This window comes from Ornithorhynchus anatinus, chromosome 20 (genome assembly GCF_004115215.2).
Source record: "Ornithorhynchus anatinus isolate Pmale09 chromosome 20, mOrnAna1.pri.v4, whole genome shotgun sequence".
NCBI classification, from domain to species: Eukaryota; Metazoa; Chordata; class Mammalia; order Monotremata; family Ornithorhynchidae; genus Ornithorhynchus; species Ornithorhynchus anatinus.
Window position 1 is genome coordinate 3,139,946 of NC_041747.1, and position 25,002 is coordinate 3,164,947.

At 51.8% G+C, this 25,002-nt stretch overlaps 1 protein-coding gene across 5 annotated transcripts in view; it reads right to left on the reverse strand.

Moving 5' to 3' along the window:
* Positions 1 to 21,427, reverse strand: part of KATNAL1 (katanin catalytic subunit A1 like 1) — a 45,109-nt gene extending 23,682 nt beyond the window's left edge. Inside the window, exons 1-4 of one of the 5 annotated variants that reach the window (XM_007668491.3) lie at positions 21,322 to 21,427; positions 7,990 to 8,165; positions 4,062 to 4,222; positions 223 to 376 (exon numbers count right to left, since the gene is read on the reverse strand). In XM_007668491.3, the coding sequence (XP_007666681.1) occupies positions 223 to 376; positions 4,062 to 4,222; positions 7,990 to 8,151 (477 nt within the window). In that variant the 5' untranslated portion in view covers positions 8,152 to 8,165; positions 21,322 to 21,427. Of the gene's footprint in view, positions 1 to 222; positions 377 to 4,061; positions 4,223 to 7,989; positions 8,166 to 8,256; positions 8,339 to 12,364; positions 12,442 to 14,023; positions 14,075 to 21,321 lie in introns of those variants that run through there. The other 4 variants (XM_007668493.3, XM_007668494.3, XM_001508518.5 and 1 more) reach the window with 4 other exon arrangements.
* Between the last annotated feature and the right edge of the window lie 3,575 nt (positions 21,428 to 25,002).

Below are 25,002 nucleotides of genomic sequence, written 5' to 3' on the forward strand. Positions count from 1 at the left end.
GTTCCGAAGCCTAAATCTCCTTTTCCACCGATACCCTTCCTTCTCCTTTACGGTAAAGGCAGGCCGAAAAAGACCTCCGCGGAAGTTCTCGATTTCTTTCCCTTTCGTTTGGATGCTTTGGGAGTAGCGCAGAGAATTCACCCCGAGGTGCGGAGGGTTAGCCTTGCACACTGCAAAACCCCACCCGGAGACGTGAGACGGTTTAGGAAAATACACTCTTGCCTTTTCCTCTCTCCCTCTGGCTCTACTGGTGGCGGGTTTTTCACTCTTTGCGATGGGGTGTGCTCTCCCTACAGGTCCCCGGGGCCCTCCTCCTTGCATTTCTCTCCTCAGAGGTTTCACTTCTCGGTTGGGCCGTCTTATCTGGGGTGGAGCCCTGGCAAAGAGAAAAACAAACATTAGTAACGGTCGAAACGGTTCTGATCCTCTGGGGTCTGTCACCCCGAGGGGCGCAGAGAGACCGCGCCGGTGGCAAGGTTCGAGATTTCCACAGAGTGGGGGGTTGGTTATTTTCTTTTTTTCCCCCTTCTCCTGACCGCAAATCCACATTCGTTCCAGCCAGGGGTCTGTGGTGCTCAGAGCTCCTGAAAATCCTTTTAAGAAAGACTAGTTCAGTGCCCACGAAAGGCCCGCGGAGGCCTGTGAGTCATCGAAAGAGGGCAACGTAAACCAGCCCCTGTGGAGTGATCTCAATTCGGGACAGGACTACCCTTCCCGGCACTTCAACCCTCCGCCGAAACAGAACCGACTCAACAAGACCTGCTCTCCCATCTCTGAAGTTGAGGGAGAGATCCAACTCCACCCCTTTGAAGCCTTAGTGAAGGCACATCTCCTCCAAGAGACCTTCCCTAAGCCCCCCTTTCCTCTTCTCCCACTCCCTTCTGCATCGCCGAGTTGCTCCTTTTGTTCTTCCCCCCCATCCCAACCCCACAGCACTTATGTACACATCTGTAATTTATTTATATTACCTCCTCTAGACTGTAAGCTCGCTGCGGGCAGGGTACGTGCCTGTTTATTGTTGTATTATCCCAAGCGCTTAGTACAATTCCCTGCACACAGGAAGTGCTCAATAAATACAACTGAATGAATGGCCAGAAGCAACTGACGGTTTTCCTTTTACAGCTAGATGTGTTCCTTTCCGAGGTCGGGGCACACTCATCCTTTCGCTCTTCAAATGTCACATTGTACTACTTGGAAAAAATACCGGAGAGCAACAGAAGGTGTTGTTTCTTCATTACTAAAAAATGAGTCACGCCTGGAGGGCCCTAAAGAAAGGTTAAGTCGACGAGTAGCCACGAAGCCCCAGTGAAAGAAAAGTACGGGCCTTGCTCCCGTCGACACGACGGTTGTGTTCATCCGAAACCCTTCCGTTATCCAAAAATTGTGTGGTGTCAAGCTTGGACTCAGTGGGCAATAAGGGGTGAGGGAGAAGGTGGTTCAAAAACAACTGATATAGTACAGGCTTTCTGTCACGCCACGTGAAATTCGAGAAGGCTGTGGAAGATGAAAAAGTACACGCTTACACTTCATTTGTTTCTCTGACCCTTAGGAGTGGCCATCTGCATTTCATGGGAGCCCGCATGCCACTGCTTAAAATCTATTTCTTGAAAACACTAGAGTCTATGTCAAATCCTACTCCACCAGCCCCCCTCTCTCTCCAGCTCTCACCTTTCCTCTTGTTTCCAAGATATCTCCGCTTGGATGTCCAGCCAGCGACTACAATTTCATCCAATTCCCCCAACGCCTTTTCCCAGCGGGCAGGTGAGCTTATGGAACTGGGGAAGCCAGGAAGTGAACCCGGTAAAGGGGTCAAGAAAGGTTAGGATAAATTTGTGGACCCGAGATCCACCATGGGTTTCTCAAGGAAACGTTACGGACGTCGGAGATAAGTTAGGAGGGTTAAAGAGAGATACGTCGAAGGGTTGGATTTTAACCCAGGTTGGGTTAAGGGAAATGCCAGCGAATGTGAGATTGGAAAACCACAACCAGGAGGATGATGTCACAGAGGGTAACCGCCACCCTGTTCTTCCGAGCACCTTTGTGGCCAGAGATGGAGGAGGGCTCCTGATCTGGAAGGATCATTTGTCTGACCCGGAATCGCATTTAATTACCACGCTCTGAAACACAAGCTCACAGTAGTGAGCGGCTCAAAATGAGATTCGGTTTAGCAGATTTCGTTGAGTGGTGCGGGTTCCGACAGCCCGAAGCCTTTTCCCCCGAAGCAGACTTAAAAGACACGAGGCCAAGAAGAAATTAGAGCCGTCGACTAAAAAACGGGGCCGGCGAAGATCTTAGTGAATATGTAAATTACAACCCGCGGACCGTGATTTGCCACTAGATCCCACTGCTTCCGTCATCAGCCCTCTCTACTGTTACCAAAATCACCGGGCTAGAGTCAGGGAGTCAGGGAAAGGTCTGAACAGGTTGGTAGGTCTCTGGATTCCCTTTTTAGGGCGGTCTTCGTCGGTTCCCAATGCTGCCCCGGGCAAAATACTGGGAAAGCAGTGCCTTGAAGTGCTGCACTCAGTTGCTAAGTGACCCCTGGGAAACAAACTTTCTGTACTTCAGTTTTCTTGTCTCCAACCTCAAGACGGCGAAATGCTTAGGACCTACGGTGATGGGCAACATGAAATGTCTCAAGATACACAGAGGCCAAAACTCATGATCAGAGAGAGCTGAATTGAGACACTAGTGTGATCAGGGCTGAGACCAAGTGCTTGAATCCCCCAAACCAGGGCTGCACCTAAAACAAAGCAAAATCCAAGCCGGATGGACCCTGCTCCATTCCCAGCAATGCCTCCTACGCTTTCCTTCGTTTCCAGGTAAAGGTTTGGGACAGGGAAAAGAAACCTGAACTGCACCGGGCCTGAGTTTCCACATAAATGGATGAGGCTTCCTTTCGGGGCCAGTTTAGGGTACCTGGTTTCTTTGCAAAAGGTCAGTTTTTATGGGTATCATTGTCCATTTTCTCTTCTCGCACATTTCTTTCCTCTTATGAAAGTGAAAAATGAGTCAAATCCAAGCAGCGATGTGGGGACATCGGGCTCATTTCGCCCGGCATTCACTGTGCACTTTGTCACGACTGTACCAGTTGTTCATTAGGTCTCACTGTAGGCCAGGGGAAGAGCTAATCTAATCTAATCAATGGTATTTACTGAGCGCTTACTGTGTGCAGAGCACTGTCCTAAGTGCTTGGGAGAGCACGACGCAAGAGTCGGCGGACACATTCCCTGTCCACAACGAGCTTACAGTCTAGACGGGGAGACGGACAATGATATCAATGATTTATAATATATAATTTAAAGATACGTGCACAGGTACTTTGGGGTGGAGGGTGGGGAGAATATCAAATGCCCAAACATCCAAAAGGTCCCAGATCCAAGGGCACAGGCGACGCAGAAGGGAGAGGGAGCCGGGGAAAAGAGGGCTTAATCGGGGAAGGCCTCCTGGAGGAGACGTGACCTTAATAAGGCTTTGAAGGTGGAGAGAAGGCTTATACAGGGAGGGAGGGAGTTCTAAGCTGAGGGAGGATGCGGGAAAGGGGTCAGCGGTGAGGGAGACGAGACTGAGACACAGAGAATAAGCCGATGCTAGAGGAGGGTTAAGCTACAATAGGACACCAGGGAGGAGAGATGGGAGGGGGCGAGCCGATTTAAAGCCGACGGGAAAGAGTTTCCGCTTGAATCGGAGGTGGATGGGCAGCCGCCAGTGGACGTTCTTGAGGAATGGGGAACGTGGACAGGAATTTTTTTTTAGAAAAATGATCCCTGCAGCAGAGTGAAGGGTGGACTGGAGTGGAGAGAGACAGGAGGGAGGTCAGCGAGGAGGCTGATGCGGTAATCAAGGCAGGCTGAGAGAAGTGCTCGAATCAACGTGGAAGCAGAATCAGCTGAGTCCGTTTCCCCCCCCCCCTCCGGGGCTCTTTCCACTAGGCCACCCCGCCCCAAATCGGAAAACACTTTCTTTTCATCTCCTGGCTCTCTCTCTCATCCTCGAAGTGGTCATCGCCAAACGAAGATGCACACCACGCCCAAACAAGGGAGCGATCGAGGGCCGGTTACCTGTGTTCGGCAGGGACTGGGGGAGGCCAGACTGCCGGATCCCTGAAAGGTTCATCTTGGTAGGCCACAGGGAAATCCGGCGGCTTGTCCACCTTGAAACTCTCCAGGGTGCCCACGATACTCTTCACTTGCTCGTATTCTTCCAATAATTCCTGCCGAACCTTCAAAATAAACCCACCGGGAGCGACTCCGTGAGACTGGATGAGAGTTCAAAGGTCACATACCAACCTAATAGGAAGCGGGCGGTTACGAAGCACAAATGTTTCGTTCAGAAACTTCAAGCCCAGGACACTTTGTACTCAGTGAATCATTACAACACACTCCAAAGCCTCAGAAAATATTTGTAAGTAATGCAGATAGGAGAGCAAGGAAATCATTTGGAAACAGTCTGGAGGGAAAAGAAAGCAGCCAAGGAAATTGGGGAAACAGTCGTTTCTTTTGTAACGGGAGAGTCATCCTTCAGAGATGTCACTTTAACTGCAGCTTTGAAGAGTCGATTCCCTATCAACCAAAGGCTCCCGTGGCATCCTCCTCTCTAATATAACCAAGTGCAGCTGACTAAATCAGCTCGATGACAACTCACAATGAAATGAGAAACTTGAAAATTTTCCACATCCATGTAAGTCAACATGGCTGATCAGTTGAAACAATTTTTATCACCCTGCAGACATTTTCCCCACCCCCTCCCACCCTGAGCAGTGCCCTGCCGATGCTCTATTCCAAGAGACTCAGCATTCTCAGCCTAAAGAGAGGCCAACCATTCGTCCAGTCGTATTTACTGAGGGCTGACCGTGTGCAGAGCGCTGTAGTAAGCGCTTGGAAAAGACAGCTCGGCAACAGAGAGAGACAATCCCCACCCAACCACGGGCTCGGAGTCTAGAAGACGGGCTCAGCCACTATACTGGGAGCTCCTTGAGGGCAGGGATCGCATCTTCCACTTCTGGGGTGTTCGCCCAAGAGCTTAGCACAGGGTCCTGCACACGGCAGTCGCTCCATAAATACAACTGAATGAGGACTGAAATTTCAATAGATTTGAAGCAGCATGGCCTACTGGAAAGAGCATGGGCCGGGGAGTCGGAGGACCCGGGTTCTAATCCCGGCTCTGCCACTTGCCTGCTGTGTGACCTTGGGCGAGTCACTTCGCTTCTCTGTGCCTCAGTTCCCCGTATCTGCAAAATGGGGATTCAACACTCGTTCTCCCTCCTATTTAGACGGGAGTCCCATGTTGGGATTTGATTACCTTGTATCTACCCCCGCGCTTAATATAATCCTTGGTACATTTTCCGTGCTTTAACAAATACCACAATTCTTACTTTTTGCCTTTGGCCTGACCCAATTTCTCTAAGGCCCTGAATGACTTCGTGGCTAATGTAAATGGAGTGGAAATTCCTATCTTCTATGAGAAGGCAAGATGCATATAACCGGAAAGCAGGTCCCAGGAACCCTGTCCTCCGTCAAACCACGTAGCTGTGAAAATACAGAGGAAGTGCAATCCGGAGAAAAAAATAGATCTTTGGATAAACAGGCAACACGGAAACAAGATGTACTGAGAGAAATGGCATTCCAGAGGCTAGTCCTAGTGGATCTACCAGAAAGTACAACAAACAGAAAATGTCCAAATCAAAAATGCAACGCTTAGCAGATGACCTAACTGCTCAAAATCTTAAAAAAGAAAATATGTAGGCTGGCCTAATAAGCATCAGGAAGTGGGTCTCTCTCCTTTTCGATTCCCCTTGGAGATGTGCACGGGGAACCACTGAGTGTAAGATTTTCTGGAGACGGATGCTTAAGCCACTGGGATGGAAAGCAGATGAAGGACGCAGTCGGTTGCAGTTGGAAGCAAGTTTCTGCCTAACCGTCATGAAAATTACTCAAAAGGCAGCAGCTCTGCAGAGAGTCTCAACTCTGGATAATCATCTTCTCGGCTAGTCAACACAGCAGCACTGAATCAGAGCACTGCACCCAGGAGCCCTTGATAAATGGCGAGCGCTCTAATGTCAGCTGAAAGCCGCAGAAAAGCACAATAATTTTATCTGGCAAGAGAGACAGATTTCGATTCAGGGTAAAGGGCCTCTCATCCGGTCCGGCCTCCCTCAGCCATGTTGATGGTTCCAAGGCCAGAGGCCCTGGATGCCCAATTTCCATATGAGGGTTCTCTGGCCTTGGGTGAGGTGTGAAGGCAAGGGCCGGGGGCAAAACTGACCCATCCATGCCCCAGATGGAAGGAGTGGGGGCAAGAGCGGATGCAGACAGCAGTAAGGAGGTGCTGGGAGGCAGGCCGGAGGCGGCAAGGGCCGGGCCGGGAAGTCAGAGGTGCACTGCACTGGGCCGGTGTGGTGTTGGGGGTGGGGGGGTGAAGAGATAGAGGGGGTGGGGGGAGAGAGAGAGACACGGAGACACAGAGAGAGATATATCCACGCTCACATGATGTGGATGAGCCAGAGGTGACAACTGGGTTGGATGGAACCAGTGGGAATGGGAGAAGGCACAGGGGGAGCCCAGAGAGAAAGAAGGACAACTGGGTTGGATGGAACCAGTGGGAATGGGAGAAGGCACAGGGGGAGCACAGAGAGAAAGAAGGGGTGGGGAGAGGGGAGGAGACACCCCTTTAAGTGAAAAGCCGGTGTTCGGGAATGGGTCGGATTTCCGAGTTTAGAGAGAACGCCCGGGGAAGGCAGAGGGCTGGTGATCTTGGGCATCCCCCTTTCGGAAACCAGTCGGGCAAAGACGCAAAGGGGTCAGGCCCACCTCGGGGAAGGGAGATGAGAGAATCTTGCCGAGGACCTGCTTGGGGGCATTTACCCGTCTGAGGAATCAATTTCACGTTCCGAAAAGCAGATGTTGCCTTACACTAAAAAATACCTTATTAGGTATGACTTGATGGATTCCACCGGCTACCAATGAGATTTTTGGAACGGTCCTTAAATTGAAAAATAAAACACACTCATTACCCCGACCCCCGAAAAAGAAGAAATAAATATCTATTTCTGCCAAATGGAAAAGTTCAGTACGGAAAAAACATCTTGAAAGGCATTATTCAATTGTCCTTTTATATTTAAAAGAACTTTGGTGGTGAGGATTAGTGGAGAAATTCGCAGTCTTTTTATTAACTGAGTACTGCTGAATAAAGGTCAAAACAAAAATATTGCAATCTCTTTATTAAATCATCGACTCAACCCAATTAGGTATCAGAAAAGTCTTTCACAAGAAGGGAAAAATATCAAAGAAGACTGTGAGCTTCCTGCGGGCTGGGAATGTGCCTATCAGCCCTACTCGTTCTCTCCCAAGCACCTAGCACAGTGTTTGGCACACAGTAAGCGCTCAGTAAATACCACCGATTGACTGATAATGGGGAACCATGTAAAACGAGTCGTAATTTTATATGCTCTAAGGGAAGAGAAAGATGTTATTCTAGTGCATCTTTATAGCTGTCTGTCTTTTTTAAAGGTAATGCATCGTTAGAACAATTTGAAAATTTACCCCCCAAAGATGAAACTACCTTAATGGGCTTCCAATGTCTTAAGGGAGTTAAAAACATACTAGCGGGTAACATCTCCCAGTTGACGCCATCTTTGTCAATCAATCATTTCAGGACAGCAGAGACATCTCCACGTCTTAGAGTGGATTTTTAAAAAGTCTTGCGCTTCCAAAATACAGTCACGAACAACTAGTTAACTGATTTGAAAATTCAAAAAGAAGCCAAATGAAGGAGAAGGAAAAAAAAAAAAGAAAATGGAGCAATTAGAACTGAACAGCTTATAGCTTTACCTCCCGAAATACACGGGCACAAATGTCCGCTCTTTCCAATTCGGGAGAGAAGCTTGCTGGTCATTTTGAAGTACATTTCAACTCACAAGTCTGTACCAGCCATCTACGATCTGGAATCGCGGGGGCCTCTAAATGCACAAATCCCCGGCAGTTGACATACCTGCTGCCATTTGCCTTTAACGGCCGGGTCCCGGATCGACAGGCAGTGACGCTGAATCTGCTGGATCACCCCCTGATAGTAAACCATGGAGGAGTCGTAGTTGCCGAGAAGTGCGTATTCCCTTCCTTTCTTCGCATTGTCGCAGATCTCGGCCAAATTCATCTTCTCTCCCAGGCCTAAAACAGAGCAGAGAAGACTATTATAAGAAATCTATTCCGCCTTTAGTTCCGTTTCCCGTGAACCGTCAGCCAACGAACGATTTCGCACCTTCTGACGATGCTCTGGCAATAACGCTAATCCATGCACCCATGGAGCAGTGTGGCTCAGTGGCAAGAGCCCGGGCTTTGGAGTCAGAGGTCATGGGTTCGAATCCCGGCTCGGCCACTTGTCAGCTGTGTGACTGTGGGCAAGTCACTTCTCTGTGCCTCAGTTACCTCAGCTGTAAAATGGGATTAAGACCGTGAGCCCCACGTGGGACAACCTGATTGCCCTGTGTCTACCCCAGCGCTTAGAACAGTGCTCTGCACATAGTAAGCGCTTAAATACCAACATTATTATTATTATCTCCATAATTCCCTTTCCTGGCTTCCGTTTATCTGCAATTGATTTGGGGCCTGTCTCCACCTCCAAGACTGTATGCTCCTTGAGGGCAGCAATTGCGTCTACTTCCTCTCTCGTATACAGTGGTCTCACCTCGTGGAGGGAACAGGCACGAAGACGGTTAGACCAGCATCGTGGGCATCAACCGCCGGACGGGGGTACAGACGGCACCCACAGCACATTCTCCTTTGGCTCCGCTGAGAGCTGATCGTGCCACTTTAGAGCCATCAAAAAACTCCTCCACCTGGCACTGCGTTTTGCCTGGGCACCCAGAGACCTAAACAGCACCCAAAAGCACCAATTTTGAGGTCTGACGTTTTCAGTAAATTGGCTCTCTGAGCCAGTAATTCAAATCTGCTTGATAAGAGACTTCCAATGGACGCTACTGTACTCTCCTTTGGTTCCCCAAACCGTCGGATCCCAAAGGCCAAGCCTAAAACCTAGAAAAGTTGGTGCTAATCTCTCCAACTTCCTGCCGCTTGCCGAATTGTATATTCCAAGTGCTTAGTACAGTGCTCTGCACATAGTAAGTGCTCAATAAAGCAGCGTGGCTCAGTGGAAAGAGCACGGGCTTGGGAGTCAGAGGTCCTGGGTTCGAATCCCGGCTCTGCCGCTTGTCAGCTGGGTGACTGTGGGCAGGTCACTTCACTTCTCATCTGTAAAACGGGGATTAACTGTGAGCCTCACGTGGGACGACCTGATTACCTTGTATCTACCCCCGCGCTTAGAACAGTGCTCGGCACGGAGTAAGCGCTTAACAAATACCAACATTATGATTATTATTAATAAATACTATTGAACGAATGAAAGCCCTTGGAAGAATATAACAGAATTAGTAGATGATCCCTGCCATCAGGGAACTCACAACTGAGCTAGTACAGGCCCAGCTTTAACTTGAAGACACCAAATTAAAAGAAGGCAACCTGACCTAAAAATATTCAAGGCTTTTTTTTAGCCATTCTTCGTCACTACAATGAAGAGCTCCTGAAACCGGACCTCTGATGCCCGATTTGTATCTGAAGGGATGTACGGAGATCTCCAAGTGTAATCTATCCTTAAAATCTGCGAAGCGATATTTCCAGAGCCACAACCCAGCTTCCTCCTGAGGTGCTTTTGCTGTTGCGGAATTGATCCCACCGTCTGTCTTGCTAATTTTCCTTCAGGAAATACACCGCCCTCCACAAACCCTCCAAATGAATGATCCAGGGGAATGTCTCCAGGGGAATTTTATGCTCAGAGCCACCTGAAGACAGGCCCATTTGACTCATGCGTAATCATTTTCTGCCTTTCTTAGGTGTACGGTTGGACTACTCATCCACCAAAAATTGAATACAATTGATAAATAAGTGCATTTGAAATATTCGACCCGGTCTTACGCCACCTTTTTGGATAGAAGAAAGTTCAAATCCACTTTCAAAAATTAATCTTAATAAAATGAGGGGTTATCCTGGGACATTCTAGGAAAAAAAAAAAAAAAACCTTCCTGCTTTAAATTACTTAATTTCAGACCTTTCTAGGGTGCTCGTATGCCCTCGGATGTACAGAAGTTTATAACGGAACCCTCAGCGAAAGTCACCCTTTCATCGTTGGCCCTTGCTAACCCATGAGCATGCTACTAAAAGTGAGTCCCCCATTTTTAGATTCTGAAACGCTTTACCCCTCGATAGCGAGCCCCACGTGGGACAACCCGATTCCCCTGTGTCTACCCCAGTGCTTAGAACAGTGCTCTGCACATAGTAAGCGCTTAACAAATACCAACATTATTATTATTAGTCACCAATAACCCACTTATCTCAAGGAGTGATGTCTAGAAAGGCGGGAAAGTGAAGGTTCTCGTAACCCTTTAAATTCATCTTTTCTGAAAGGTGTTTTAACTGCAACAGAATCACTCTCGCCGTTAGCTCCACCACCCGGGCTAACTGCACAAGCGTCCGCCGCGTCTACTGACTTCTGTTTCCGACGCAAAACTCACGCCCGGACAAATTACCACTGGGTCATTCCGTGAGAAGTGACCAAAAATTTGGCGGTAACACGGACCCGAGGGGGAGATGAAGGGCAAGTTAATGATGGAGTCTCGGGTGGGGAACAACAAGCCGAGCCTTGGTCCAGAGACTGCACAGAGGAACTGACTGTAAGCCTAGTGACCGCAGCCTAGTGCCAATCACGCGCCTTAACACAATAGTCAGGCAAACAGTTGCCTTGGTAGCCGTCATGGTCTTCACCGCCTCTGTCCGCCAGCTATTTTGCAGAATTCCTGCTGGGCCTGTCCACCCTGAAGAACTCCCTCGGTAGTTCTTTGGCCAGAACCCTTCTTTGACAGCACGGGGCCCAACCCCTCGGACAAGAGCCCTTCCCCTAGACTAACAGCAAGACGGTGCGTTAATCCAAATCCTTCTTGAATCCGCTAATCCTTTCGGCCCGCTCGGCTTCTACGGTGAAACCTATTCGTCCGTCACCCGCTGAGTTAGGCGTTTCCTTCTGTCGGTCTCTCACCCCCCACCTTCGAGTTTCAACGGGGGTTCCCTCCTCTGGTAGTTACGGGATTGGGGCAACAGCGATTCCCCGTTGCCCTGACCACCCCCTTCGTGGTTTTCTAGCCGTCAACCACGACGCCTCTCCACTCTCCTCTCCTTCCTGAGTGTCCCGGGTGCGTGGGGCGCCGTGGCTTTGGAGGCTGGCAGAGTTTTGCCTCCCGTTTTGTTTCCTAGATCCTCTCTGATGACGCCCGGCATTCGGTTTGTGATTCGCGCTGGACAGAGAAATTGGAAGAGGATTATTCCCATCACTCATACTCTCCGCTCCTTATGAGTGGACCAGCCCCACTTGTCGGCGCAGAAGGAGAGAGCGGACAAAGCACGAGACCGAATCTAGTGACTCGCTAAGCAGCCCTGACCGTCTTAGCGCTTATCTGTGACACAATTAACTCGTTGGTCAAATCTGATGTCCCGAACGACACAGCCCCTGGTTTTACAAGGTCAGGTTATCACCTACCACACTGAGGATGCTCATTTTTAAAATCCCTTGACCCAGCCACGGGACCCCTGACCCCACAGTCTCCCCCAGATCCCTCCGTCTGACCCTTCGACCGCTTCCTGGGAAGAGCAACAGGACTGGATGTTGATTGATCAGAAACCCCTGACACGAACCGGAGAGTTTCCGCTGACCCACAAGCAACCTCGCTGGATTCTTAATTCAGCCAAAGACAAAAATTGCGGTGATCCCCCCGAGACTTAGAATGCCAATGCTGCCGGTTGACTCTATTTATTGCTATTGTTTTTGTCTTTCTGTCTCCCCCGATTAGACTGTGAGCCCGTCAATGGGCGGGGATTGTCTCTATCTGTTGCCGAATTGTCCGTTCCGAGCGCTCAGTACAGTGCTCTGCACAGAGTAAGCGCTCAATAAATACTATTGAATGAATACTCTAACACATGCCAGACGAGTAGGGGGAGTCTACGGGTTGGCACGAGGAGATTCATTGTCGGGAGAAACAGTTATGCAGCACGTGCGTGTGGCGCTGGATTTCCCAGCCCCTCCTCAGCCTGACTTTACTTGAACCGAACATGTTTTTTTGTGTTTCTCCATTTTTACAACCTTGCGGGATTTAAAGAGCAACGAAGCGGCAACGAGTGACAAGCGTATAAAGCGGGCTAATAGCGACGGACACAAAAGTAGCGCAATTTGAATGGAAAAACGCTCATCGTGATGGGTTCTTGGAGCTCTCAATCCCCAGCCCTTAACTCCCACTCGGCCGACGTTGACTGTAACGCAATTTTACCACGGCACGACGTTCTTCGAGTTATAGCAGGAACGACTGGACTCGCCGGAGAAGCAGCACGGCCAAGCGGAAAGACCCAGAAGGACCTGGGTTCTGGTCTCGCCTCCGCCACCTGTCTGCTGTGTGACCTTGGGCAAGTCACTTGACTTCTCTGTGCCTCAGTTCCCTCGCCTACAAAATGGGGATTCAATGCCTGTTCTCCCTCCCACTGAGATTGGGAACCCCATGTGGGACTTGATGAAAATAATAACTGGTAATAATAATAATAAGGGTATTTGTTAAGTGTTTACTGTGGGCCAAGCAGTGTTCTAAGCACTGGGGTAGATACAAGGGAATCAGGTTGTCCCCTGAGGGGCTCACAGTCTTAATCCCCATTTTACAGATGAGAGAACTGAGGCACAGAGAAATTAGGTGACTCGTCCAAGGTCACACAGCCGACAAGAGGCGGAGGTGGGATTAGAACTCGGGTCCTCCGACTCCCAAGCCTGTGCTCTTGCCATTAGGCCATGCTGCTTCTCTTGGATCTTGTATAATAACAATAATAACAATAATAATCACAGTATTTGTTAAGCGCTTACTATATCCCGGGCACTGTACGAAGCTCTGGGGTGGATACAAGCAAATCGGGTTGGACACACTCCCTTGTCCCACCTGGGCTCACAGTCTCCATCCCCATTTTACAGATAATTGAGGATCAGAGAAGCAAAGTGACTTGCCCAAGGTCACACAGCAGACAAGCGGCAGAGCTGCCCCAGTGCTGGGCACATGGTTAAGGGCTCTGCTAAAAACCGCAATTGTGATTAATTGTGGAATTACAATTCCACAAGGGAAGGAGCGTGGCTTAGTGGAAAGGACCCGGGCTTGGGAGTCAGAGGTCCTGGGTTCGAATCCCACCTCTGCCACCTGTCAGCTGTGGGACTGTGGGCAAGTCACACTTCTCTGTGCCTCGGTTCCCTCATCTGGAAAATGGGGATTAACTGTGAGCCTCACGGGGGACAAGCTGATGACCCTGCATCTCCCCCAGCGCTTAGAACAGTGCTCTGCACATAGTCAGCGCTTAACAAATGCCAACAAGCAGCGTGGCTCAGTGGGAGTCAGAGGTCATGGGTTCGAATCCTCTGCCACTTGTCACTTTGTGACTGTGGGCAAGTCACCTCACTTCTGTGGGCCTCAGTTCCCTCATCTGTCAAATGGGGATTCACTGTGAGCCTCACGTGGGACAAGCTGATGACCCTGTCTCTCCCCCAGCGCTTAGAACAGTGCTCTGCACAGAGTAAGCGCTTAACAAATGGCAACAACATCATTTGCCAGGCTGCTCTGGGAGGAACCAGGGCGAAAGCCTATCCCCGCGAAGCCCGCCGGGAGTTGTAGTCCTTCCCCGGGCGGGCCCGCGCCCTCACCACGGGCCCCGCCGCCTCGCCGAACTACACTCCCCAGCAGGCCGCGCGGCGGCGCCCCTCCAGGGAACTACATTTCCCGGCAGGCCGCGCGGCCCCCTCGGGGAACTACATTTCCCGGCAGGCCGCGCGGCCGTCCTTTCCGGCGGGCGCCCGAGGCGCGGGGCGGGCGGGGAGGGGAGGCGCGCCCTTTCTCCTTGTCGTTGTCGTCCCCGCCATCCCGCCCGCCTCCCCTTCCTCCCGCCGTCCACCATGTCGTTACCTCAGCGCCGCGGTCCTCGCGGGGCGGGATGCGTGGGGATTGGGGGGGGGGGCGGGGGACGCGCGGGCCGCCGCCGCCGCCGCCGAATCCGTTAGTCCGCGACGTGCGTGACCGGGAGGGGGCGGCAGCGCGCCGTTACCATGGCAACAACGGCCCGGGCGGGGGGAGGGGGGAGGGAGGAAACCAGAAGAAGGACGTTCCTTGAGCGCTTACTACGGGGCCGGGCACTGCTCTAAACGCTGGCTATTTATTAATAATAATCATCATAATGGTATTTGTCAAATCCCCCCTCCCCCCACCGCTCGTCAGCCGTGTGACTTGGGCCAAGTCACTTCACTCCTCTGGGCCTCAGTGACCTCATCTGTCCAATGGGGATGAAGACTTGTGAGCCCCACGTGGGACAACCTCATCACTTTGTATCCCCCCCCCCCCCCCCAGCGCTTAGAAGAGTGCTCGGCACATAATAAGCGCTTTACAAATGCCAACGTTAATAAATGTGGCATTCATTCAGCGCTCACTATGTGCCGAGCACTGTTCTGAGCGCTTAACAAATGCCAACGTTAATAAATGTGGCATTCATTCAGCGCTCACTATGTGCCGAGCACTGTTCTGAGCGCTTAACAAATGCCAACGTTAATAAATGTGGCATTCATTCAGCGCTCACTATGTGCCGAGCACTGTTCTGAGCGCTTAACAAATGCCAACGTTAATAAATGTGGCATTCATTCAGCGCTCACTATGTGCCGAGCACTGTTCTGAGCGCTTAAATGCCAACGTTAATAAATGTGGCATTCATTCAGCGCTCACTATGTGCCGAGCACTGTTCTGAGCGCTTAACAAATGCCAACGTTAATGTGGCATTCATTAAGCGCTCACTATGTGCCAAGCACTGTTCTGAGCGCTTAACATTAATAAATGTGGCATTCATTCAGCGCTCACTATGTGCCGAGCACTGTTCTGAGCGCTTAACAAATGCCAACGTTAATAAATGAGGCATTTATTCAGCGCTCAGTATGTGCCGAGCACTGTTCTAAGCGGTGGGGGAGATACGGGGTCATCGGGTCGTCCCACGGGGAGGCTCACAGTTAATCCCCCTTTTCAGATGAGGGAACTGAGGCACAGAGAAGTGAAGTGACTTGCCCACAGTCACACAGCTGACAGGTGGCAGAGCTGGGATTCATCTGTCAAATGGGGATGAGGACTGTGAGCCCCACGTGGGACAACCTGATCACTTTGTATCCCCCCCCCCCAGCGCTTAGAATAATAATGTTGGTATTCGTTAAGCGCTTCCTATGCGCCGAGCACCGTTCTAAGCGCTGGGGTAGACACAGGGGAATCAGGTTGTCCCACGTGGGGCTCACGGTCTCAATCCCCATTTTACAGATGAGGTCACTGAGGCACAGAGAAGTGAAGTGACTCGCCCACAGTCCCACAGCCGACAAGTGGCCGAGCCGGGATTCGAACCCACGATCTCTGACTCCGAAGCCCGTGCTCTTTCCACTGAGCCACGCTGCTTCTCTAGAACAGTGCTTGGCGCATAGTGAGCGCTTAATAAATGGCATCAGTATTATTATTAAGCACTTATTATGGGCCAAGCACTGTTCTGAGCGCTGGGGGAGATACAGGGTCATCAGGTTGGTCCCACATGGGGCTCACAGGCTTCATCCCCATTGGACAGATGAGGTCACTGAGGCCCAGAGAAGAAGAATGGTGGTATTTTATTAAGCGCTTACTATGGGCCAAGCACTGTTCTGAGCGCTGGGGGAGATACAGGGTCATCAGGTGGTCTCACGTGGGGCTCACAGGCTTCATCCCCATTTTACAGATGAGGTCACTGAGGCCCAGAGAAGAAGAACGGTGGTATTTGGTTAAGCGTTTACTACGTGCCAAGCACTGTTCTGAGCCCTGGGGGGAGATACACGGTCATCACGTTGTCCCACGTGGGGCTCACAGTCATCATTCCCATTTGACAGATGAGGGAATTGAGGCCCAAAGAATAATAATAATAATGGTGGTATTCGTTAAGCGCTTACTATGGGCCAAGCCCTGTTCTAAGCCCTGGGGCAGATACAAGGTCATCAGGTTGTCCATGGGGCTCATAGTCTTAATCTCCATCTTACGGATGGGGGAATTGAGGCCCCGAGAAGTGAAGTGACTTGCCCAAGGTCACACAGCAGACAGGTGCCAGAGCCGGGTTTAGAACCCAGGTCCTTCTGACTTTCAGACCCGTGCTGCCCGCTGGGTGTAGAGGACTGTACTAAGCGCTTGGGAGAGTGCAGCACAACAAGTGCTTAGGACAGTGCCCGGCACCCAGTAAACAGCAGCGGGGCGCAGAAGCAGCGTGGCTCGGTGGCAAGAGCCCGGGCTTTGGGGTCGGAGGTCATGGGTTCGAATTCCGGCTCGGCCACTTGTCGGCTGGGTGACTTTGGGCGAGCCGCTTCACTTCTCGGCGCCTCAGTTCCCTCATCTGTAAAATGGGGATCAAGACTGTGAGCCCCACGTGGGACGACCTGATTCCCCTGCGTCTCCCCCAGCGCTTAGAACACTGCTCGGCACATAGTGAGCGCTTAACAGATACCAACATTATTATTACTAATAAACGCTCGATAAATACGAATGACTATAACAGACAGTCCCTGCCTATAAAAACCGTGCTATTTATCGAGTGCTTACTAATCGCCAAGCACCGGGAAGCAGCCTGGCCTAGTGGAAAGAGAGGCCTGGGAGTCGCAGGACCTGGGTTCTAATCCCCCCTCCGCCACTTGTCTGCTGTGTGATCATCTCCCACTCCCTTCCGCTTCACTCCTTTTGCTCCTTTCCTCTCCCAGCCCCCGGCGCTTACGTACGTGCCGGTAATTTAATTTTATTTATTTGTACTGATGTCCGTCTTCGCCCCCCAGACTGTCTGCTTGTTGTGGGCGGGGAAGGTGGCTGTTTATTATTGTAACGTCCTCTCCCGAGCGCCCAGTACCGAGTTTTGCGCCCAGTAAGCGCTCAATAAATACGATGAAACGAATGAATCTTGGTGAAGTCACCTGACTTCTCCGTGCCTCAGTTCCCTCGTCTGCAAGATGTGAATTAAGACTGTAAACCCAAGTGGGACGGGGACTGGGTCCAACCTCAGTACAGTGCTCTGCACATAGTAAGCGCTCAATAAATACTACTGAATGAACGAATGAACCTGCCCATACCCCAGCGCTCGGTAGAGTGCCGGGCATAGGGTAAGCGTTTACCAACACAAGTACTCTTCATTTTACGTAAGCTACTGTTTGAGCACTTTCTCCTGCTATATCGTACTCTACCGAGTGCTTAGTACACTGCTCCGCCCACACTAAGTGCTCAATAAATAGGATGGATGGGTCGATATTTGTACATTAATTGCGAACCCCTTGCGGGCGGAGATGGGGTCACCTCCTGGCCCACTCTCCCAAGGGCTGCGCAGAGTAGGAGCACATTAAATAATAATAATAATAATAATAATAATAATAATGTTGGTATTGGTTAAGCGCTCACTAAGCGCCGAGCACCGTTCTAAGCGCTGGGGTAGACGCGGGGGAATCAGGTCGTCCCACGTGGGGCTCACGGTCTTCATCCCCATTTGACAGATGAGGGAACTGAGGCACCGAGAAGTCAAGCGACTTGTTATTCGATCGATCGTATTGACTGAACGTTTAGTATGCGCAGAGCACTCTATTAAGCACTCGGAAGAGTGCGATATAACAGAGTCAGTAGACCCGCTCCCTGCCCACAGTGACAGACTGAAGATAGAATATCTGCGCTGCCAGGCAGGCTACCAATTGAAACGGGTAAATTGAGAAGCAGCGTGGCTCAGCGGAAAGAGTCCGGGCTTGGGAGTCGGAGGTCATGGGTTCGAATCCCACCTCCGCCCCTCCTCAGCTGGGTGACCGTGGGCAAGTCACTTCACTTCTCTGCGCCTCAGTTCCCTCACCCGTAAAATGGGGATTAACTGTGAGCCTCACGTGGGACGACCGGACGACCCGACGACCCTGTATCTACCCCGGCGCTTAGACCGGTGCTCGGCACGTAGTAAGCGCTTAACAAACGCCAACGTTATTATTATTAAATAGTATTTATTGAGGACCCACTATCCGAAGTACACCGTACTACGTACCCGGGAGAGGACAATAGAATTGGTGATCCCCGCCTCGGGGGGAGTTGGCCATCTAGCAGGGGGAGGCAGACACCGAATTTAATGATAATAATAATAATAAATAAATACAGTTAGGAGGAAGTAATGGAGCATCGAGGTAAGTACCATGGGGGTATTTTGAATAATCAGCGTTTAGTGCCAAAATGGCAATAGGGGGGAGAGGCTGGGGAGGCGAGGGTGAGATTTCCCGAAGACTTTGAAGACGGGCAGGGCCCCGCCGGATGTGAAGGGGGAGGACGGAGGGTGTGAGGGAGAGATCGCAGCGGGGCCCAGGGAGTAAATGACAGCGGGATGCGGAAAACAGCTGCCGTATCCTGAGCTGGCGGAGGGCGGTCACGCACAACCAGCCGGGGCACCGGGGCCGCCCCTGGCATCTACTGACACCCAGCCTAAAAGAGGGTCGTGTTCCTGCGGACAGCTGAGGAAGGGGAGAGGCCCTCTTGCTCTTTCAGAACAAGAATGACGCCGCTACTCGTTAAGCGCTTACGACGCGCAGGGCACCGTTCTAAACGCTGGGGGAGAGACGGGGTCATCGGGTCCTCCCACGCGAGGCTCGCAGCTAATCCCCGTTTTACAGACGAGGGAACTGAGGCCCAGGGAAGTGAAGTGACTCGCCCACGGTCACCCAGCTGACGAGGGGCAGGGCCGGGATTCGAAACCATGACCTCTGACTCCCAAGCCCGGGCTCTTTCCGCTGAGCCGCGCTGCTTCTTTTCATCGCAACACCCTCTCTCGGCACCTTGCTGACCTCAGGCCCCCGTATTTTTTACGGCTACAGTTACCCGCACGAGAAACGATCCATTCGGCCGTTCCATTCCGCTTTATTCGCGCGACTTCCTGCTACCCGTCGCCCTCCCTCTGGCTTTCGCTATCTGTAAGGAGAGTTGGTCCGTCTCCCCCGTTAGAGGCCCAACTCCTTGAAGGCAGGGAACCTGGGCCTTCCTCCTCTCCCAAGCGGTCCGCACGGTGCTCTGCACTCGGTGGACATTCAGTAAATAGCACCGACGGGACGAGGGGAGTCTGACCGCCGAAGAGGTCCGGAAAGACGGAATGAACCAGAGCGGGGAATTGTCCTCGTTGACCTGGACTTTGTTGCTAGAGAGCTCTAGACTCTAAGCTCGTTGAGGGCAGGCAGTGTGTCTGTTGTAATACTGTACTCTCCCAAGCGCTCGGTACAGTGCTCCGCACGCAGTAAACGCTCAATAAATCCAACTGGATGAAGCAACGAGAGCCGCTCTCTCAGGCGTGAGTTCGTTGCGGGCAGGCGACACGTATTCCAAGTGCTCAGCACAGTGCTCCGCACATAGTAAGCGCTCAATAAACACATCGGCGACGATGAAGCAACCCCGCCGCGGGACCGAGGGGCCTCCCGGCTTCGAGCGCCCACGAGGCGAGGGGCCGGCTCCGCGACTTGTCGGCTGTGTGACCTTAACTTCCCCGAGCCTCGGTTACCTCGTCTGGAAAACGGGGATGAAGACCGCGAGCCCACGTGGGACGTGGACTGGGTCCGCCCGGATTAGTAACGCGCCTGTCACGGAGAAGCGTTTAACAAATACCGTCGAAAAAAGAGTTGACGGTCTAGAGGGGGAGACACATTAAACTATTTATGGTTACGTACTGAAGAGCCGTGGGGCTGAGGGTGGGGTGAATATCAGAAGCGTTTTATAAATGCCATAACTGACCAACTTCCCCTCGTTACTATCTGATCGTGAAATTATCTTGGTTTTCTGTCAGAGTCTCTGGCGATATCCACTGTTTCCTATAAAAAGTTCCCCTAAGCATATTTCAGCTCCTCATTGTCAATTCCAGTACTGTCTATATCCAGTTAACATTTTCCCTTCGCATTTACTTCATTTTTCATCATCGAGGGAACCAAACAAACAGGAAGCTCCTTTTATGGTTGGGTTTTTTTTTTTTTAAAAAAAAAGACTTTTCAGCGGGGGTCTCTTTTTTCCTCCCCTACGGGCTTCACTCTCCATAAAAAGTCAGTTTCGGAAACGTCTTCCAAGATTCCGAGCGTGTCTTTGGCTCACTCTCCCTAAGGAAACGATTACTTGAGGAAATGTTTAATTGAAATCTAGCGTGTTTCCACGAGAAGCAGGGTGACCCAGTGGAAAGAGCACGGGCCCGGGCGTGCTGACCCGGGTTCTCGTCCCGACTCCTCCACTTGTCTGCTGTGTGACCTTGGGCAAGTCACTTAGCTTCTCTGAGCCTCAGCTTCCGCATCTGCAAAATGGGGATTGAAGCCGTCAGCCCCAGGTGGGACGCGGATTGGGGCCGACGTGCTTATCTCCTATCGACCGTAGCGCCCAGTAATGATAATGTTGGTATTTGTTAAGCGCTTACTGTGTGCCGAGCACTGTTCTAAGCGCTGGGGGAGACACAGGGGAATCGGGTCGTCCCACGTGGGGCTCACGGTCTTAATCCCCATTTTACAGATGAGGCGACTGAGGCCCAGAGAAGTGAAGTGACTGGCCCACAGTCACACAGCTGACAAGTGGCGGGGCCGGGATTCGAACTCAGTGCCAGACACATAGCGGGCGCTTAAAAGATGTTAAAAAAAAAAATCTGACTTCTGGAATTGCAGTGGATTCTCCCCCTCCCCACCTCGAGACTGCCCTTTCCCCCCACGACCCTCGCCCTCCCTCCCCGGGAGCAGGAAGACACGACAGTAGTGGTAACGGGGGAATGTTTCCTTCCCTGCTCCCCGTTTCTCTCGGGAGCAGGGCCGCCTCTCTGCTCCGGATAAGTCGGCTCTGTCTTTCACAAGTCTCAAGATTGGTCACATGCTGGGTTTTGCTTGCTCATCCCCCGCGTCGCCCTCCCAAACCTGGAAACAATCGGGTCTGAGCGGGCCGCCGGTACGAGTCGCGTAACGAGAGCCGGAGATTTCCGTAACCAAGAGGCTTAAACTCCATCCGGAGTCACCGGCTAGAGAGAGAGAGACAGCCGGATCCCAATTTTCCCTCGGCCCCAGACCCGCCACGAACCCACCCCGGCCCCGACCGGGACAGCATCTTGGCTTCCGGGCCCCCCCGGGCCTGGAGCCGGACCCTTCTCTCCGGATCAGCTTTCTGAAAAGAGAACACGAGAAATCTGGCAACCTCGAAATATCTTAAGAGCTTACGCGTCCCAGGGGAGAGTTTCGGGCTATTGAAGTGGGAAAGACTGAGCCGGCGAGAGGCTGGATAAGGAGCTTGTCGATGAAAACTGCGACCGAGCGCCCGGACGGGTCCGGCATCTTCAAAGGAAACCGCCCCCCCCCCCCCCCCCCGAAAGACAAGAACAAGAAAAAGATGAATTTGAAGTCGTTCCCGTCGGCCGCGGAAGGGCCTAATTAAGTTGTCCTGAAAAACAAAACCTCGGGAGGGAAAAGGTCTGAAAATAGGCACAGCGGTTGCCAAATGCTCATTTCCCCCAGATCCTCCAGGTAATGGCTAATGTCTCCATCCATCACCGTAGTAGGCCCGGCCCATCGACCCCTTATTTCCGGACACAGCCCGGCAGTAACCCCTAGAGCGGGGTTGATGGGGAACGCTGGCCTGGACCTTCTGCTCTGAAGCCCCTCCGTAGCCCCCCCAAAACGCCCACTCCTCACCAATGGGACTCCAGAAAGCTGTCCTCATGTAGGCCAGCGAGGTGATTCCCTCGCCCCAAATCACTGGACTCCTCTCCAGCCGCCCCGGATTTTGGCCGCTCTCCAGAACGGCACCGGGGGGGAGGTCGAGGCTCCCCAGGGCCTGGCCTGGGACCATCTGGGATCCCACCGAGGGGAGGCAGCCGTCGACGTAAATGAGACTGCAAGTTCCAGTCTGTAAGCTCGCCGCGGGCAGGGAATGTGTCTGTTTATTGTATTATCCCAAGCGCTTAGTACAGTGCCCCGCACACAGCGCTCAATAAATACGATCGACTGAATGAATGAAATGGGGGATGGTGGGGTTGGGAGTAGAAACCTCTGCTCTTTGAACACGCCTCACCAAGGAACCCCGTGCGACGTGAGGGCGAGTCCTGGGACCCTGGCCTTAATGTCGGTATTCGTTAAGCGCTTACTACGTGCAGAGCACCGTTCTAAGCGCCGGGGGAGATACGGGGCCATCGGGTCGTCCCACGGGAGGCTCGCGGTTAATCCCCATTTTCCAGATGAGGGAACTGAGGCCCGGGGAAGTGCAGTGACTCGCCCACAGTCACACAGCTGCCGAGCGGCAGAGCCGGGAGTCGAACTCACGACCTCCGACTCCGAAGCCCGGGCTCTTCTCCACCGAGCCACGCTGCTTCCCCTTCGCACTTCACACTCATGGCCTTCACACTCATGTGGGGGAGATCCCTGCAAACAGCTAATAATAATAGTAAACGTGGTATCTCAGTGCTTACTATATACTAAGCACTGGGGTGGATACAAGCAAATCGGGTTGGACGCGGTCTCTGTCCCACAAGGGGCTCACTGTCTTAGTCCCCATTTTACAGACGAGATAACTCAGTCACAGACAAGTGAAGTGACTCGCCCAGGGCCACACAGCAGACAAATGGAGGGGGGGGGGATTAGAACCCGTGACCTTCCGATTCCCGGGCCCGTGATCCATCCGCCACGTGAAACATTCCTCTCTGTAGGGGAGGCGAGCATGTAGGTGAAGTGGAGGTTCTCTGCACAGATCGGTCCAAAGAAACAACAATGTGGGGTGATTCATATCAGATAATAATAATAATTTGTAAAGCGCTTAGTGTGTGCACTGTTCTAAGCGCTGGGGCGGACGCAAGCTAATCGGGGATTAAGTGGCTTGAGACTGAGAAGAAGCATGGCTCAGTGGAAAGAGCTCCGGCCTGGGAGTCAGAACACCTGGGTTCTAATTTCCCCTCTGGCACTTGCTTGCTGGGTCGCCTTGGGAAAGTCACTTCACTTCTCCAGGGTGCCTCAGTTTCTTCGTCTGTAAAGTGGGGATTCAACAGCTGTCCTCCCTTCCCCTTAGACGGTGAAACCCATGTGGGACGGGGTCTGACCTGATTTTCTTGTATCTACTCCAGTGCTTGGCACATTGTGAGCGCTTAACAAATAATGATAACGTTGGTATTTGTTAATCGCTTACTACGTGCGGAGCACCGTTCTGAGCTCCGGGTAGATGCAGGGTAATCAGGTTGTCCCACGTGAAGCCCACGGTCTTCATCCCCATTTTACAGATGAGGGAACTGAGGCACCGAGAAGTGAAGTGACCTGCCCACAGTCAGCTGACAAGCGGCGGAGCCGGGATTCGAACCCATGACGATTAGTAAGCGATACGGGGCGCCATTAGGATGAAGAGCGCAGCTAAGGCGTACAAGACAGGAAACGGTCCGATAGTTCGAAATCATTCCCAGCTGATGGCAGCGAGGGGGACCTTGCGTAACTGTTATTTATTTATTAGCCCGGACCAGATCAGCACATCGTTCGGGGAACGAGGGGCAAAAGTCAGCGCGGAGTGTTGGGAGACAAAGACGGTTTCAAAACAGAGAGTAAATCAAGACAATCTGGGATCTTTCTAATATTAGTCCCTTGGCGAAAGTCAGCTCTTGTAGTTGAATAGGCGAGAAGATGAATTTCCCTCGGGATCTGGGGGAGTTAGGAGTCAGAGTTAGTCCTAGCTCTGCCACCAGCCCGCCGTGTGACCTTGGGCAAGTCGTTTGACCTCTCGGCTTCGGTTTCCTCATCTGTCAAATGGGGGTGTTAGATCGCGAGCCACGTCCGGAACAGGGACTGCATAGAGAAGCAGCGTGGCTCAGTGGAAAGAGCACGGGCTTTGGAGTCAGAGGTCATGAGTTCGAATCCCGGCTCTGCCACTTGTCAGCTGTGTGACTGTGGGCGAGTCACTTCGCTTCTCTGGGCCTCAGTTCCCTCATCCGTAAAATGGGGGTGAAGACTGTGAGCCCCACGTGGGACAACCTGATTTCCCTGTAGCTACCCCAGCGCTTAGAACGGTGCGCTGCACATAGTAAGCGCTTAACAGATACCAACATTATTATTATTATTATCCGATTCATTCATCCAATCGAATTTATTGAGCGCTTACTGTGTGCAGAGCACTGTACTAAGCGTTTGGAAAGTGCAGTTCGGCAACAGAAACAATCCCTACCCAACCACGGGCTCACGGTCTAGATCGGCACCTAGTCGGAAAGAGCGCGGGCTTGGGAGTCGGAGGTCACGGGTTCTAATTCCGGCTCCGCCACTTGTCAGCTGTGTGACTTTGGGCAAGTCACTTAATTTCTGTGGGCCTCAGTTCCTACATCTGTAAAATGGGGATGAAGACCGGGAGCCCCACGTGGGACAACCTGATTACCTTGTATCCCCCCCCCAGCGCTTAGAACAGTGCTTGGCACATAGTAAGTGCTTAATAAATGCCATCATGAGTAGTATTATTAATACTATTATTAATAGTATCACACACTCACATTCATATATTCATTCTCACACACCGTCACCCTATCTATCCTATCTATCTATCTATCTACCTACCTACCCTAGTGCTTGGCACATGTGGCTCCGTGGAAAGAGCCCGGGCTTGGGAGTCAGAGGTCATGGGTTCGATACCCAGCTCTGCCACTTGTCAGCTGTGTGACTGTGGGCGAGTCACTTCACTTCTCTGGGCCTCAGTGACCTCATCTGTAAAATGGGGAGTAAGACCGTGAGCCTCACGAGGGACAACCCGATGACCCCCGTCTCTCCCCCAGCGCTTAGAACGGTGCTCGGCCCATAGTAAGCGCTTAACAAATACCAACAGTGTCATAATGAGCATGTAGTACATGCCTTAATTATTCAGAAGCAGCCAATTTCAATCAACCC